At 42.7% G+C, this 15,555-nt stretch overlaps 1 protein-coding gene across 1 annotated transcript in view; it reads right to left on the reverse strand.

Annotated features, from left to right (window-relative positions):
* LOC139748373 (uncharacterized) overlaps window positions 1-9,096 on the reverse strand; it is a 61,098-nt gene extending 52,002 nt beyond the window's left edge. The window contains exons 1-2 of the mRNA XM_071661481.1: window positions 9,049-9,096; window positions 7,956-8,528 (exon numbers count right to left, since the gene is read on the reverse strand). Of these exons, the coding sequence (XP_071517582.1) occupies window positions 7,956-8,061 (106 nt within the window). The 5' untranslated portion in view covers window positions 8,062-8,528; window positions 9,049-9,096. The remainder of the gene's footprint in view (window positions 1-7,955; window positions 8,529-9,048) is intronic.
* Between the last annotated feature and the right edge of the window lie 6,459 nt (window positions 9,097-15,555).

Below are 15,555 nucleotides of genomic sequence, written 5' to 3' on the forward strand. Positions count from 1 at the left end.
GTTCACTCCCAGATATCTAGAACACTTCATTTCCTCCAATTTTTCTCCATTCAAACTTACATCCCAATAGACTTGTCCCTCAACCCTACTGAACCTAATAACTTTGCTCTTATTTACATTTACTTTCAACTTTCTCCTTTCACTCACATTTCCAAACTCAGTCACCAACTTCTGCAGATTCTCACTCAAATCAGCTGTCAGAGCTGTATCATCGGCGAACAACTGACTCAACTGGCCTTCTCATCACCAACGGACTACATACCCCAAAACTTTTGCATTTACATCCTTAACCACCCCATCCATAAACAAATTAAACAACCATGGGGACATCACACACCCCTGCCGCAGACCGACATTTGCTGGGAACCTATAACTCTCCTCTTTTCCTACTCGTACACATGCCATACATCCTTAGTAAAAACTTTTCACTGCTTCTAGCAACTTACCTCCCACACCATATACTCTTTAGACCTTCCACAAAGCATCTATATCAACACTATCATATGCCTTCTCCAGATCCATAAATGCTACAGATAAATCAAACTGTTTTTCTAAGTATTTCTCACATACATTCTTCAAAGCAAACACCTAATCTACACATTCTCTACCACTTCTGAAACCACACTACTCTTCCCCAATCTGATGCTCTGTACACGCCTTTACCCTCTCAATCAATACCCTCCCATATAATTTCCCTAATACAACAAACTTATGCCTCTGTAGGACATGAGTTATAGTGTAGGTCAGGAACAATGAAGCCGTAACATATTACATAAGTAGTGTGAGTTGGCTGCGGATAATGTACTAATTACCATCCATCCGCAAGATGCATCAATATATATATACTGCATAAGATTGGCATGATACAAACGACTCTTTCTTGTTAGATAGGGATAATCTAAGTACGATAACAGTCTTGAAATGCGACATCCTACAATTAGCGACGGTAAGGGAGACCTTATCTTTGGCCATCGGTAAGGTCACAGTTGGGAAAGTCCTTCTCACAAAATTCTTCACAAGCAAGAGTGGACGAGGATTATAAATAACCAAACGTTGAAGTATCAAGTTAGCAGGAGTGTGATTGCTGCCATGTGTGTGTGTGTGTGTGTGTGTGTGTGTGTGTGTCCCGCCCTACTGTGTACCACCCTAGAGGTCTGTCTCCACTTCCGGCCTGGGGTAAAGCCTTGAGGTTTGTGGTGCAGGAAGTACTCAGCGGAAACGTTCACCCTGGGGGCGGCTGTGGGGAACAGATAACAGGACAAGTGACCACCGGTTTTTGTCTTTAGCTGTTCTCACCCCCCCAACCTCAAACAACTGTCATGCTCCACACATCTGCTAACTTCACTCTATACACACATTTCATGCAGTGCACCCGCTAACTGCATGTGCCTTTGACCACATCTTGTTTGTCTATCTTACACACACACACACACACACACACACACACACACACACACACACCCGCGCACGCGTCATTCTCCGCTCACTCTCATCTCCCCTCTACATCCATTTCTCATTCACCACAAACCTGTTAACGACACCTAGACACACGTGTCAACTGCCACAAACCTGTTGTCTCAAAACTATACACACCTGTCGTTCACCAAAACCCTACTGTCTTGACACACACCTTTCATTTACTACAAGCCTGCTAACTTCACTCTATACCCATTTGTCATTAATTAAATACCTTCCGACTCCACTGTGCACGCATCTGTCATGTAATACTCACCTGAGGACACCACACTACGTACAGATCTCAAGCATCTTCTCAACTATATTACACATCTGTCCTTTACCACGCATTTACTAATTTTACGACAGGTACAGCCAAGGAATATACAATTGAATATAACTGAATTCAAACAGCAACTGGGTCCCAACAAGGATGTGATGGTGAAAAAGAACAAAGTCATGGATTATGGTATTGACAGTATATATATATGAAAAAAGAAAGAAAGACTTGTATGTAGACTTATCGTCTAACGAAGGAGGTGCAAATAATGTTGGTCAAAGATTTGAAGCAAAATATTTATCAAGTCCATGCTTAACCGCATCTATGGTACTACTTTCAACCACTCTGATTGGTAAATCCTGTTGAAAGTTTGTATGTTCTATGAATGTGCGCGTTCATATGCACTTTGCTCGTATTCAGATACCTCCGCGTTGTACAGTTAGGTTCGGTAAAATGCTATCTGCTTGCTGTGTGAGCCTGTTGGGAAATGACCGGTGTAGACCCCGTTGCTTACCAACGTGAGACGAAGGGTATTCGAGTACATAGTATTTGAATAGTCATTTCCCTATTAGGAGCGATCATAGCCTAGCGGTAGCGCTCGATCCTGGGTGTTGGAGGTTTGTATGTTCTATGAAAGTTCGCGTTCATATGCACTTTGTTCGTATGTGTATATATGTATATGTCTGTGCATGTATATACATATGTATACATTGAAATGTATAGATACGTATATGTGCGTGTGTGGACGTGTATGCATATACATGTGTATGTGGGTGGGTTGGGCCATTCCCTCGTCTGTTTCCTGGCGCTCCCTCGCTGGCGCGGGAGAGAGTGGACTTCCTTCAAAGCGAAATGTTCTTGAATGATACTGTACTCTGATCCGTCAATCAACTGACGAAGATACAACCTTACTATCGATGTAACGTTAAGCAGATGGAGTCTGGTAACGCAAACGCACATACTTTTACATACATATACAATCCAAGTAGCAAGGTAGGGTAAGGAGGAGGCAGAGACTCAGTAACATCTGGCCAGGCCCCCGACTGTGTTACAGTCATGAACCACACTGGCATTTACCGGTGTAGCGGAAGTAATAATAGTAAAGGTAAATATGAAACTCGACGCTCGAAGCGAGTCAGGTTGTGTTTATGAAGTGACCGTAACAGCACGATCATCCACTCGCTCTCGGAGGCCTGGTGGGTTTGGTCACGTGCGCCGGGAGTAGCACCTTATGCAGAGCTTTGCTTCTCGTTCATTTTCTTCCTCCAGCAAAGTTTTCTAGGGGGAAGGGGTGGGGGACGAAGGATCTGGGAGTGATGGAGAATATGTATAGAAGGAGAGAACATTATCTCGGCGAGCAAAAATGGGTATGTTTGAAGGAATAGTGGCTCCAACAATGTTATATGGTTGCGAGGCATGGGCTATAGATAGGGTTGTATGGAGGAGGGTTGATGTGTTAGAAATGAAATGTTTGAGGACCATATGTGGTGTGAGGTGGTTTGATCGAGTAAGTAATGAAAGGGTAAGAGAGATGTGTGGAAATAATTAGTGTGGTTGAGAGAGCAGAAGAGGGTGTGTTGAAATGGTTTGGTTTCAAAAAGTGGTTTCAAAAGTGGTAAAGGATGTGTGGATCAGATTTTTGCTTTGAAGAATGTACATAGGAAATACTTAGACAAACAAACGGATTTGTATGTAGCATTTACGGATCTGGAGAAGTCATATGATAGAGTTGCTAGAGATGTTCTGTGGAAGGTATTAATAGTATATGGTGTGGAAGGTAAGTTGCTAGAAGCAGTAAAAAGTTTATATCGAGGATGTGAAGCATGTCTACGAGTAGGAAGAGAGGAAAGTGGGTGGTTCCCAGTGAACGTCGGTTTGCGGCAGGGGTCCGTGATGTCTCCATGGTTGTTTGATTTGTTTATGGATGGGGTTGTTAGAGAGGTGAATGCAAGAGTTTTGGTGAGAGGGGCAAGTATGCGGTCTGTTGTCGGTGAGAGGGCTTGGGAAGTGAGTCAGTTGTTGTTCGCTGATGATACAGAGCTGGTGGTTGATTCGGGTGAGAAACTGCAGAAGCTGGTGACTGACTTTGGTAAAGTGTGTGAAAGAAGAAAGCTGAGAGTAAATGTGAATAAGAGCAAGGTTATTAGGTTCAGTAGGGTTGAGGGACAAGTCAACTGGGAGGTGAGTTTGAATGTAGAAAAACCGGAGGAAGTGAAGGGTTTTAGTTATCTGGGAGTGGATTTAGCAACGGATGGAACAATGGAAGCGAAAGTGAGTCACAGGGTGGGGGAGTGGGCGAAGGTTCTGGGAGCGTTGAAGAATGTGTGTAAGGCGAGAACGTTGTTTCGGAGAGCAAAAATGGGTATGTTTGAAGGAATAGTGATTCCAACAATGCTATATGGTTGCAAGGCGTGGGCTACAGATAGAGTTGTGCGGAGGAGGGTGGATGTGTTGGAAATGAGCTGTTTGAGGACAAGAGGTGGTGTGAGGTGGTTTGATCGAGTAAGTAATAATAGGGTAGGAGAGATATGTGGTAATAAAAAGAGTGTGGTTGAGAGTGCAGAGGAGGGTGTATTGAAATAGTTTGCTCACATGGAGAGAATGAGTGAGGAAAGATTGACCAAGAGGATATATGCGTCAGAGGTGGAGGGAACGAGGAAAAATGGGAGACCAAATTGGAGGTGGAAAGATGGAGTGTAAAAGATTTTGAGTGATCGGGGCTGAACATACAGGAGGGTGAAAGGCGTGTAAGGTTGGTGTTGGTCATGGATGTTAGCCAGCTGGGGGCTGGTCATGGATGTTAGCCAGCTGGGAGTTGGTCATGGATGGTTTCCAGCTGGGTGTTGGTCATGGATGTTAGTCAGCTGGGTGTTGGTTATGGTTGGTAGCCAGATGGGTGTCCATTGACGGTGGCCATTTGCGAGTTAGTCATGCTTATTGGCCAGCTGGGAGCTGGTCATGGATGAGGCCAGTTGGGTGTTGGTCATGGATGGGGCCACCTGGGAATATCTTGATATTCACTCTTGGTGAGACGCATAAAGTATGTTTATCATCTCTACATTAATGTGAAAAGCATCCCTTTATATCCACAGAAATCTAATGATCCTTTTCTTCCGTTTTCTTTTTTTTTTCTTTAGTGTACACGAGCAGTGTACCTCGAGATCAATGTACCACTAGAACCGCAAACAGCCATCAACACTCCTCTCGCTCTCACCCGCCTATTACCATCAGCTGACCACAGTGGGAAACACGCCAGCAATTCCCCCCTGTCCGTGGGAGACTATACATCGGCTAGAATCTCTTCCCAGCTCAGAGCGGCAAACAGCTGATCATTGTGAGGAGAAACTCAAGTAACTGATCAGTGTCACGAGAAACTCAAGTAACTGATCAGTGTCACGAGAAACTCAAGTAACTGATCAGTGTCACGAGAAACTCAAGTAACTGGTCAGTGTCACGAGAAACTCAAGTAACTGATCAGTGTCACGAGAAACTCAAGTGACTGATCAGTGTCACGAGAAACTCAAGTGACTGATCAGTGTCACGAGAAACTCAAGTAACTGGTCAGTGTCACGAGAGACTCAAGTGACTGATCAGTGTCACGAGAAACTCAAGTGACTGATCAGTGTCACGAGAAACTCAAGTAACTGGTCAGTGTCACGAGAAACTCAAGTAACTGGTCAGTGTCATGAGAAACTCAAGTAACTGGTCAGTGTCACGAGAAACTCAAGTGACTGATCAGTGTTACGAGAAACTCAAGTAACTGGTCAGTGTCATGAGAAACTCAAGTAACTGGTCAGTGTCACGAGAAACTCAAGTGACTGATCAGTGTCACGAGAAACTCAAGTAACTGGTCAGTGTCACGAGAAACTCAAGTAACTGATTAGAATTATGAGAATTTCAAGTAATTATCAGTCATCACAAAGCTCAAGTGACTGAGCAAAATTACGAGGAACGCTCCACTCAGTACTGAAGAGAAACTTTCTCATGCGTGAAATAAAACCCTTCCAAGTTTGCGTAATGTGAAATATTTCCCTTATTTTCCACAGAGATACTTTGTTAGTTTCGTTTCTTCCAGAGAAATTGTGGCGAAACAGTAACGTTCGACAGGTCAAACACAGGGAGATAGGGTGACCCCATCAACGTATTGCAGCAAGCTACGTACCAGGGAATTCGAGGGCACTAGGAACTACTTTACCAGGTTAAGAAGAAATATGGGACGAGCCATGGTGGTGGTGGTAGAAAAGAGAGAGAGAGAGAGAGAGAGAGAGAGAGAGAGAGAGAGAGAGAGAGAGAGAGAGAGAGAGAGATCAGGTAATACAGCACAAGCTATGTGTAAACTTAGGTAAACGAATGCAGAGATGTTGCTGGTTCTGCAGGACCAAACCTATTGATACGTGCTATTGCGTCACTCTGCACAGGTGTATACATGCGTCAGGTGTGCCTGGCAATCATGTCTCTGTAACCGGTCCTTTTGATAGTTATGACTTAGTCTATTACTTGACTGTTAGAGACAGATAGCATGCAACTCGTGTTCATATTGGGTGAGACGTTCTTTGAACGATGTCCCCAAGGAAGCCTCCGTCGCCTTCGTAAGCGAGTTTGAGTTCGGACAAGAAAATATACAAAATTAAGTTCCTACATTCTTATAGGAAAATTGAATGCTTCCTCTAAACACAAGCTATTCATAAGATCTCTTCCTGTATATCTGTATTGATGATGGAGGAAAGAAAGGCGTTGGGAGACCCGAGTATGGTGAAGCGGTGAGGGAGACCGGGATGAGGTGAGGTGGTAAAGGGAGGTCAGGTCAGCCAGGGGAAGTTAGGTGGTGAGTACGGCTCAGCGTGGCTGGGGTGAGGTAAAGTGGTAAGTGTAGGTCCAAGGTGAGATGCAGTAGTAAGTGCAGGTCAAGGGGAATTGAGGTAGTGAGGATACGGCCAGGTGGTGTCGCCGCTCTCCACAATTTTATACGCTTCCCTGCACTTTAACACCTTTTCCTTCGTTGTCTTGGCAACAAAATTTTCCCCAAGTTTTGATAACTAGGCGAAGACCCACTCATGTTAGCAATAAAACCTATCCACAAGGTCGTACCTTCTCCTAGGTTAGGTTGGCAATGTTTACTTAGACTCTTGCTTTAGTGACGTATGAATCTATTTTGACATGATGATGGTGAGGTAAAGTCGAGGGGTTGAATTGCGTTGGATATAGGCTGGTCGTTAATGTATAAAGTATGTATCTGACAAATACAAAAATACCTTCAAGTACACATAATCACACACATACTCACACAAAATAAAATCTGTTGACAAGTGTTCGCACGATGTTCTAGCTATTTTGTTTTATTCTAGTTGTGACTAGCTTAATGTCGAAACCAAAGATATTTGGATACATCTCAGAGATTCATACAACTGCAAACAGTACATCTTCAGCAGACGACGTGTTTATAGTTTCCAGGTGGTGAAAGATGAGAGGGTTGTGACAGTTGTACTTTTCATGACTTGTACAGATGGAGTGGCACTGTGTCTGTGTTGTATAAGTCTTTCTTGTAATGCTTGCAGAAAATTACTTTATCAAAACAGTCATAGGATCCGAAGTTAAGGGAAAAACTATTGCAACTTAGGTCATAACATGGTGTAAAGACTGGTTCAAACCGAATTTTCACTCGACGTCCCTTGCGTTAAGACTAATTCACCCAATTTTCGAAAGGTGCAAGGACAGAACAACCATAGTCTATTACGTGGGTGAATGGAATAAACTGAATTATGAGATAGGGACTTTGGACAACAAACAGAAGTTTAAAAAATTGCATGATAGTAAACACAGTTCAAGATATGGAGCCCCACTAGGGTATAACTCTTTTCCTGTACAGTACAAATAATTACTCTTTATCATTTTATGATAATTATTGTCATTGTCATTGTTACTTTCATTAGTATCATAAGTATCACTGCAGTTACTATTTTTATCATAATCATTATCATAAGGTAGACCTCAGAATCATTTACATCTGTACACTCTAGTCTGATGACGAAGCGTGCTCCGTTATCCTCTTCTGTTCTTACCATTATAACTCAACAGTTACATGGGATATGTAACCATGCCAGCATTATTTAATAATGACGCCTGTCAATCCCATTGTTAACACTCGTCAGACTCTGATGCTCTCAATACCAAAATAACACATACATGTCTTATTATATATGAATACAATCATGATATTCACCTTTTTTACAACGTGCAAAACTCAACTTGGAATCCATCTTTATGGCGGCGACGGAGAACCTATTGCGGTACATCTGTCGAAGGTTAAACCATTCTTTAGGATCCATCTTGGTCGGCCCAGCTCCCACACACACTGCAACATATACCGTTCTTCTTTCCTTGAACTTGCAGACTAATGGATGGTTCTCGGTACAACTTTACGTTTCACATGATTCTATTCACAAACATTCTGTTATCCATATATCATAATCTACCATAGCAAGTACTGTTCGTAACCTGGGTTAGAGAAATACCCCTACTTCTGTGAATCAGTTAGAGTTTATCGTCAAGTGCCAACATTAAGTCTGGCTTCTGGAAAGTCAACACAGCACACATGTGCGGTTGGCCTGTGTATCACAGGGTCAGTTCTCAGTCCTCAACATATTCATATCAGTGTGCGAGTGATGGCTACCCTTTTTCCTTGCATACGAGCATAACTACACACAGAACATGGCCTTTGTCTGGCGCAAAATAACACTGTTCGTCCATGCAACAATGACACCTTCACGCACACTAAAGGAGACGTTCTTTATTCCTGGAATTTAATCAAAGTGTTAAGTCCTTATAGGAACTCTTGGAGAAACAGCAACTACCCCCTCGGGCAAAGAATGATTAAAGCAGGTCAAATGCTATGACCAAAACTAACACTTCATTCACCGAACAGATCACGTTGAAAATGACATTACTGTTCATCCTTAAGGTGGCCAAGCTTACTGTGTCATGCACTGTCACTGGATGACTTTAAGCTCGCCTTGATGGGGTTATTGGCATCGGCTGGGGAGGGTCAGTGGCAATGGAAACCTCAGCTGAATGCGTTCCGAGGCTGAGACCCATAATGTTACTGTTTCCATCGAACAATTTCTCTTTTAGTTTTGTATCTATCTTAAGATTTTCCTTTACACACATCTTGGCTGTCAGGCTACTGGATTTTTCACTTCACCATTTTCTTAATTTTGCATACGTAGACGCCTTCAGTTACTGGTAATCTCAACTGCACGGTCACTATTTTCTTATGATAAGTGATGTTTAGCTTTCACAATGCTCAAGGAACCCACCAGAAACAGTCATTAACATGGAGCAGGCGCCCCGCACCTACGTCCGCTCTCTCCCACTGTTGCAAGTCGTCTGCTAGTTCCCGTCAGTTTCCCAGGCCATCTGTCCAAACAAGTGACGTTCACCGGCCGTGCGCTCTTATTGGATGCAGTTGCAAAAGCCTTACGACGATTGGATAGCTACCGTAATAGTGCGCTTACTTAGATATTCATAGGTTCAGATACTTGTTGTTTCACTTATAAGATTTCTAAAGCACTTGGAACATGTCTTCCTCTATTACTATCTACCCTGACTCAAAAGATCATGGTGTAGTTTTCAAGTCCCACATAGATGCATTGATTCCATTATTCCTTAGCCACATCGTAGTCTGTAGATCATATAGCACATACACGGGGGGAAGGAGGTACTATTTTCTATGCCTTATCAGCAAAACTTAAAGAAAACTGTGCACTTTGGGCAACGTGCCGCGTTCCCTGATCTATCTAGTTTAGGTACGATTTGATCATCAAGCTCCTAAGGTCAACAAGGCTTAGGACAGCTACCTCCAATTTCTTCTTGTTTACTGTACTGAGAATTCTGTGAAACACCAAGCATATATATATATATATACCTTGTAATGAATAGGAGCAACACCAAGCGTTGTGCTGCTGCTGCTGAGGCGATCAACTTAACAGTTTACATGAGTTTACATGAGAAAGACTGATAACGCGAGGCCTGATTGGTCCAAGACTGGGTTGTCTGAAAAATAGAAAAAGTAAGATACAACTTGATAATAAAAAATATCAATTCTGCTCCGTAGTTTTTTTGAGCTATCACCGACTTCGCCACTACACATTAGCCACTGTCGTTTATACGTTTATTTCTGGCATTTTTCTCAGCGTTTACCTGAATTTATAAAAAATCTTTGTCTCAATTACTTTTGAAGGTATTTAGTTTTAGCATTCACTGCGTCTAACGGTAATTTATTCTAGTGCTCAACACATCTATAGGAAAAGAAGCTTTTTCCTACTTCCGTACATCTTTTAGCTTTGAGTATTGTTTAATTTGATTAGTAACCGCATTTTTCTTGTATTTCGAAAGATGCTCTTGGTTTAGTTTATAGAACTTGTTCAGAAGTTTGAACACTTGGATTCATTCGCCGCGAAGTCTACGTTTTTTAAGGGAGAAGAGATCCAATCGTTTTAGCCTCTCTTCGTATGCCAGATTTCTAAGGGATGTAATCAATTTTGTCGCGCATCTTTGTACTTGCTCTAATTTTTCCTCGTCTTTTTTATAGTTTGAGGAATAAAACTGGGCTGCATACTGAAGGTGTGGTCTTACTAGGAAATTAGAAAGTGTGATCATTTTTTTGGTGTCTTGTAATCTATGTTCCCTGGCTTTAAAACCAGACATTTGGTTGCCTTTCTTACTTGCTGCTTGACACTGTTTAGCGCATTTCAAATTGTTACAAATGAAAGCTCCAAGGTCGTAACGTATATTCTTGTCTCCAGAGTACATAACTTTACACTTTTCTACATCAAAATTCAATTGCCATCTGTCTGACCATTCTTCTAGTAAACTGAGACCTCTTTGAATCATCTCACAGTCCCGCCTGTTTACAGCTCTACTTCCTAGTTTAGTATCGTTAGCAGATTTGGAGATCTTAGAGATGAGACCGAATTCTAGGTCATTAATGTATGCTATGAAATGGGCCTAGGACCGACCCCTGTGGCACACCACTCGTTACGTCCAGCCAATCCGAGGCTTCGCCATTTAATACTACACGCTGCTTTCTTCCGGTAAGTCAGTCTCTGATACAGGTACATACAGAGGTCTTCACCGATTCTGTGTGCTTTGAATCTATGGAAAAGTCTCTCGTGATGTACTTTATGAAAAGCCTTTTGGAAATCTAGACATACCACATCAGACGGTAATTTTTCGTCCCAATCCTGATAACATTAAAAAAAAAATCCAGCGGTAGGTTTACTTAATAACTTAGAATTGGTTCCAGATCATTTGATATAAGGCTTTCAAATGAATCTAGCTAATGTAATAATCGTATGATACTCATCCAATCTACCTCAATTTGTTCTGTCGAATATGGATAGTTACCAAGTGTCCTATCATTGTCAGCAACAGAAATTGCGTTTACATTGGATCATCTCTCAGTTGTTGGCATGGCGATCGTGTCTTAGTTCAAGCCTAGTTCATCACTCGGTGATATCCCATCGCTTCTCTTAGTTTTCTAGCTAATGAGAGCGAGTAGACATCATAATTCACATGCATTCAATGCATCACAGACGGACTTTACAATACCTAATAGTCCACTGGACGGGCTGTTGTGATAGCAGAGATGGGTTTTAACTTCTTCCCCACCGCTGACTCCTCTTTGGTAAATGCCCTTGAGAGAAGACAATCGAAGTCATCTCAGCTGACATCCACGGCCACTGCCCATAAGATGAGGTGATTCACATGGTAAAGTGAAAGAGAACAGTGACACTGTTGGCAATTTGGAGATCTGGGAAAATATGTGACTGGGTCACCAGAACATCTCTTACGTCACATAAAAAGTCAGGTTAAACTCGACAGTCGCCCAGGGTAGACAACCACACACTTTTGATGTCGTTGTTCTTGTTATTTAACAGGTATGCGCTACATTCTGAGTATCATTTCCTAGCCTATTTTCTTTAGATAAATGATGTGTATCATTCGAGATATATCAGTGAATTTACCTAGATCGGACAGAATATAAAACCTCAACTCTCATACCGAATTAGATCAATTTTTTTCTAGTGGAGAGTGGTAAGAGGCTCATGTTATCATGGATAAAGGACTATAGTGCCGCTGATGAAAGTGAAGCGATACGAATCTTAATTCTTGCCTGGTAACAAGTGAAGATCTTTCTTGCTAAAGGCATTTATGTTACTCCTGATACGCAACACCACTCCCTCCAACACTGCCTTGCTGGTGAACATGCGCATGGTTGCCAGAAAATGTGGGTCTTTGTATTCATTTCATAACTATTTTTTCCCCCTTCCCTCAAAATCATAACCAGATATAGGAGCTGGAACATAAAGTCGAGCATGGTGTTCATATCTTATGGATGCACGTGGTTTAGATCCGCTCAAGGTACATGTATCCTCAGTAACAAGCAGAACCACTAAAAGTCTAGTGACGGCAGCTCACTATGATGTCATGCATATATTGTTGCAAACTACCCAAGGCTGTTATTGTGAGGGACAGACAAATTGAGGCCAGCCCAGATGCTCCGTTTAACTAATGTATTTTATGTACGTAGGTTGGTGGCTAGTGTCTACCCACCAAGGATAACCAGCAGAGCTTGATGGGAGAAGGTATACCACAGCGTAGGGGACCAGGGTTTCTCACAGTACGTATTGTCACAACACTGACTCACACACTCGTTCATGTCTTTGCTATTTACCTTGTGATTCATTCATGCTGTACGTTTCGAAAAGGTCGTGAAACACTTCCCTTAACACTTTGCCCTATGATGGTGAAAACAAGTATTCGTCGTTTCTGATGGCCATACCTTCGTCCGTTCCTGTTTAAGAAATTCATTGCTCATTTTTTAGGGAATTATGTAAGAGTTTTCGACGGAAGATATTCTTATGGTGCACTCTGTCTGAATTTCTATGAAGGCGGGCTAAATCAGCCACAATCATTTCTTGAAAGGAGACACTGAGTTCTAAAAGCTTGGCAACAATTATTCAGCACTCCCGAGCTATGGGTTTATCAAGAAAACATATTTTTAATTTTCTGGATTAGGAGGCAGATCTTGTAGTCAGCCACCGACCAGGTAAGTATACTACCGATACTGGGTATCAGTAAGGGTAGTGACAGTTGTGTAATGAGCCAGCACTTCAGTAGTTGTCAAGTTGTCCTCCTCTGACCCCAGGTAGCTGTCTTTTCTTTCCGCCTCACCTATATGTTGACAGCTGGCATTCTGTCCACAGTCATACAATCTCTCCTTGTCACATATAACACTTGACAACCCTTTACTTACACAGCTCATAATGCTCTTGCGGTGAGCACTCTGTGCTAGCTTTGCCTTCTGTCAACACTGAAGGAGCAACGGATAGAAGTAGTGCGTAGGAACATTTGACAGGAGCGTTAGGCAGAAATAGTAGGTAGGAACATTAGGTAGTAGTAGTCAGTAGGTACATTAGGTAGTAGTAGTCAGTAGGAACATTAGGTAGTAGTAGTCAGTAGGAACATTAGGTAGTAGTAGTCAGTAGGAACATTAGGTAGTAGTAGTCAGTAGGAACATTAGGTAGTAGTAGTCAGTAGGTACATTAGGTAGTAGTAGTCAGTAGGTACATTAGGTAGTAGTAGTCAGTAGGTACATTAGGTAGTAGTAGTCGGTAGGTACATTAGGTAGTAGTAGTCGGTAGATACATTAGGTAGTAGTAGTCGGTAGATACATTAGGTAGTAGTAGTCAGTAGGAACATTAGGTAGTAGTAGTCAGTAGGTACATTAGGTAGTAGTAGTCAGTAGGTACATTAGGTAGTAGTAGTCGGTAGGTACATTAGGTAGTAGTAGTCGGTAGGTACATTAGGTAGTAGTAGTCGGTAGATACATTAGGTAGTAGTAGTCAGTAGGAACATTAGGTAGTAGTAGTCAGTAGGTACATTAGGTAGTAGTAGTCAGTAGGTACATTAGGTAGTAGTAGTCAGTAGGAACATTAGGTAGTAGTAGTCAGTAGGTACATTAGGTAGTAGTAGTCAGTAGGTACATTAGGTAGTAGTAGTCAGTAGGAACATTAGGTAGTAGTAGTCAGTAGGAACATTAGGTAGTAGTAGTCAGTAGGTACATTAGGTAGTAGTAGTCAGTAGGTACATTAGGTAGTAGTAGTCAGTAGGTACATTAGGTAGTAGTAGTCAGTAGGAACATTAGGTAGTAGTAGTCGGTAGATATATTAGGTAGTAGTAGTCGGTAGATACATTAGGTCGGGGACAATAGAAACACTGCACTGGTGTTGCCATGTCAGTGGCTTGTTAAGGGAACGGGCGTCAGATAGATAGACAGATAGATAGATAGATAGATAGATATAGATAATATGAAAATTTATACAACTACTTTTCCTAGAATTTTATTGGTCCCTCACTGGAGGAAGTTTATACTACGTATCCTTATGTATAATACGTCTTGTGTGTCCCTAAATATAATGTTAATATGTAATGTATTACGCTTGTTACGACTCTGAAGGGAACAGAGCGCCGCGCCCGGCAGACCATGTTGTGGCCTAGCATCACGAGTAACACAGCAGTAACATCGTGCAGGAATGTGACGACGTGTGCCACGCCCTTCAGCCATCTCAGATAAAGGAACCGTTGATGTGTGAGTCGCCGCCAACCTTACTGTGCGAGGATGTCTGTGGTGACCTGTACTCCCATACTGTACCTCGATGGTCTGCCCGTCTGGCCACACGTTGGTCAGTAGGGAGAGGAACGCCAACTCACCCAGCACCTTCAAGCTTCTCCGTGGCTTCTTCCTTCATATGGGCGTCCTAGTCTGTCTCCGCATGGACGATGGACATCAGTTCTCCAGCTCCGAACCTCGTGCCTTTGGGGGCGTGACTCACCACGTCTCATTACAGCATTACCCGGAAGCCAATGGTCATACCGAGGCCTATGTGAAGCAGAAGAAGAACATCATCAAGACCACCAGTAATGGCTGCATGGATGAGGAAGACTTCCACCGAGGACTGGTAGAGATGCGCAAACACCCACCACCCAGACAGGCCAGTCACTGGGCCAAGATGATCCTCCTCCTTACTCAGACGCTGCGTAAAGCCATGTCAGCACACAGCCGCTCCTTCGCTCCCGATTGGCAAGACGCAGCGGACGAGTGCGATGCACAGCAGCTCATAACTACAGCAGGCAGAAGAAGGAAGAGGAGGAGGAGTTCTATAACAGCACTGCCCTCTCCCTGCCTCCTCTGAAGTTTAGTGAACCTGTCCGCATACGAGATCGCGTCACGAAGCGGTGGGACACAGCAGAGACAATCGTAGGTATAGGTCGCCAACAGATCTACCACGTCAAACTCCCAAGTGGTAGGTCATGGCACTGATCCCAACAATCAATAATCATGGCACTTATCCCCACAATCTATGATCATGGCACTAATCCTCATAATCTATGGTCATATCAATGATCCCCACAATCTATGGCCATGGTACTGATCTAATCAATCTATGAACATGGCACTGATCCCCACAATCTATGCTCATGTGACTGATTCCCACAAACTATATTTATGGCACTGATCCCCACAATCTATGCTCATGGCACTAATCTCCAGAACCTATGAATAAGGCACTGATCCCTATAGTCTCCATAGTCATGGTAGTGATCCCCACAATCTATGATGAAATCGCTGATCCCCACAATTCATTGTCATGGCACTGATCCCCACAATGTATGGTCATGGCAGTAGTGGACAGAAATAACATGAATGGGATATGAAATTATAAATATACTGATACAAAGAGAATATTCTGAGTCGTTAT

This window comes from Panulirus ornatus, chromosome 73 (assembly GCF_036320965.1).
Source record: "Panulirus ornatus isolate Po-2019 chromosome 73, ASM3632096v1, whole genome shotgun sequence".
In the NCBI taxonomy this organism is placed as follows: Eukaryota; Metazoa; Arthropoda; class Malacostraca; order Decapoda; family Palinuridae; genus Panulirus; species Panulirus ornatus.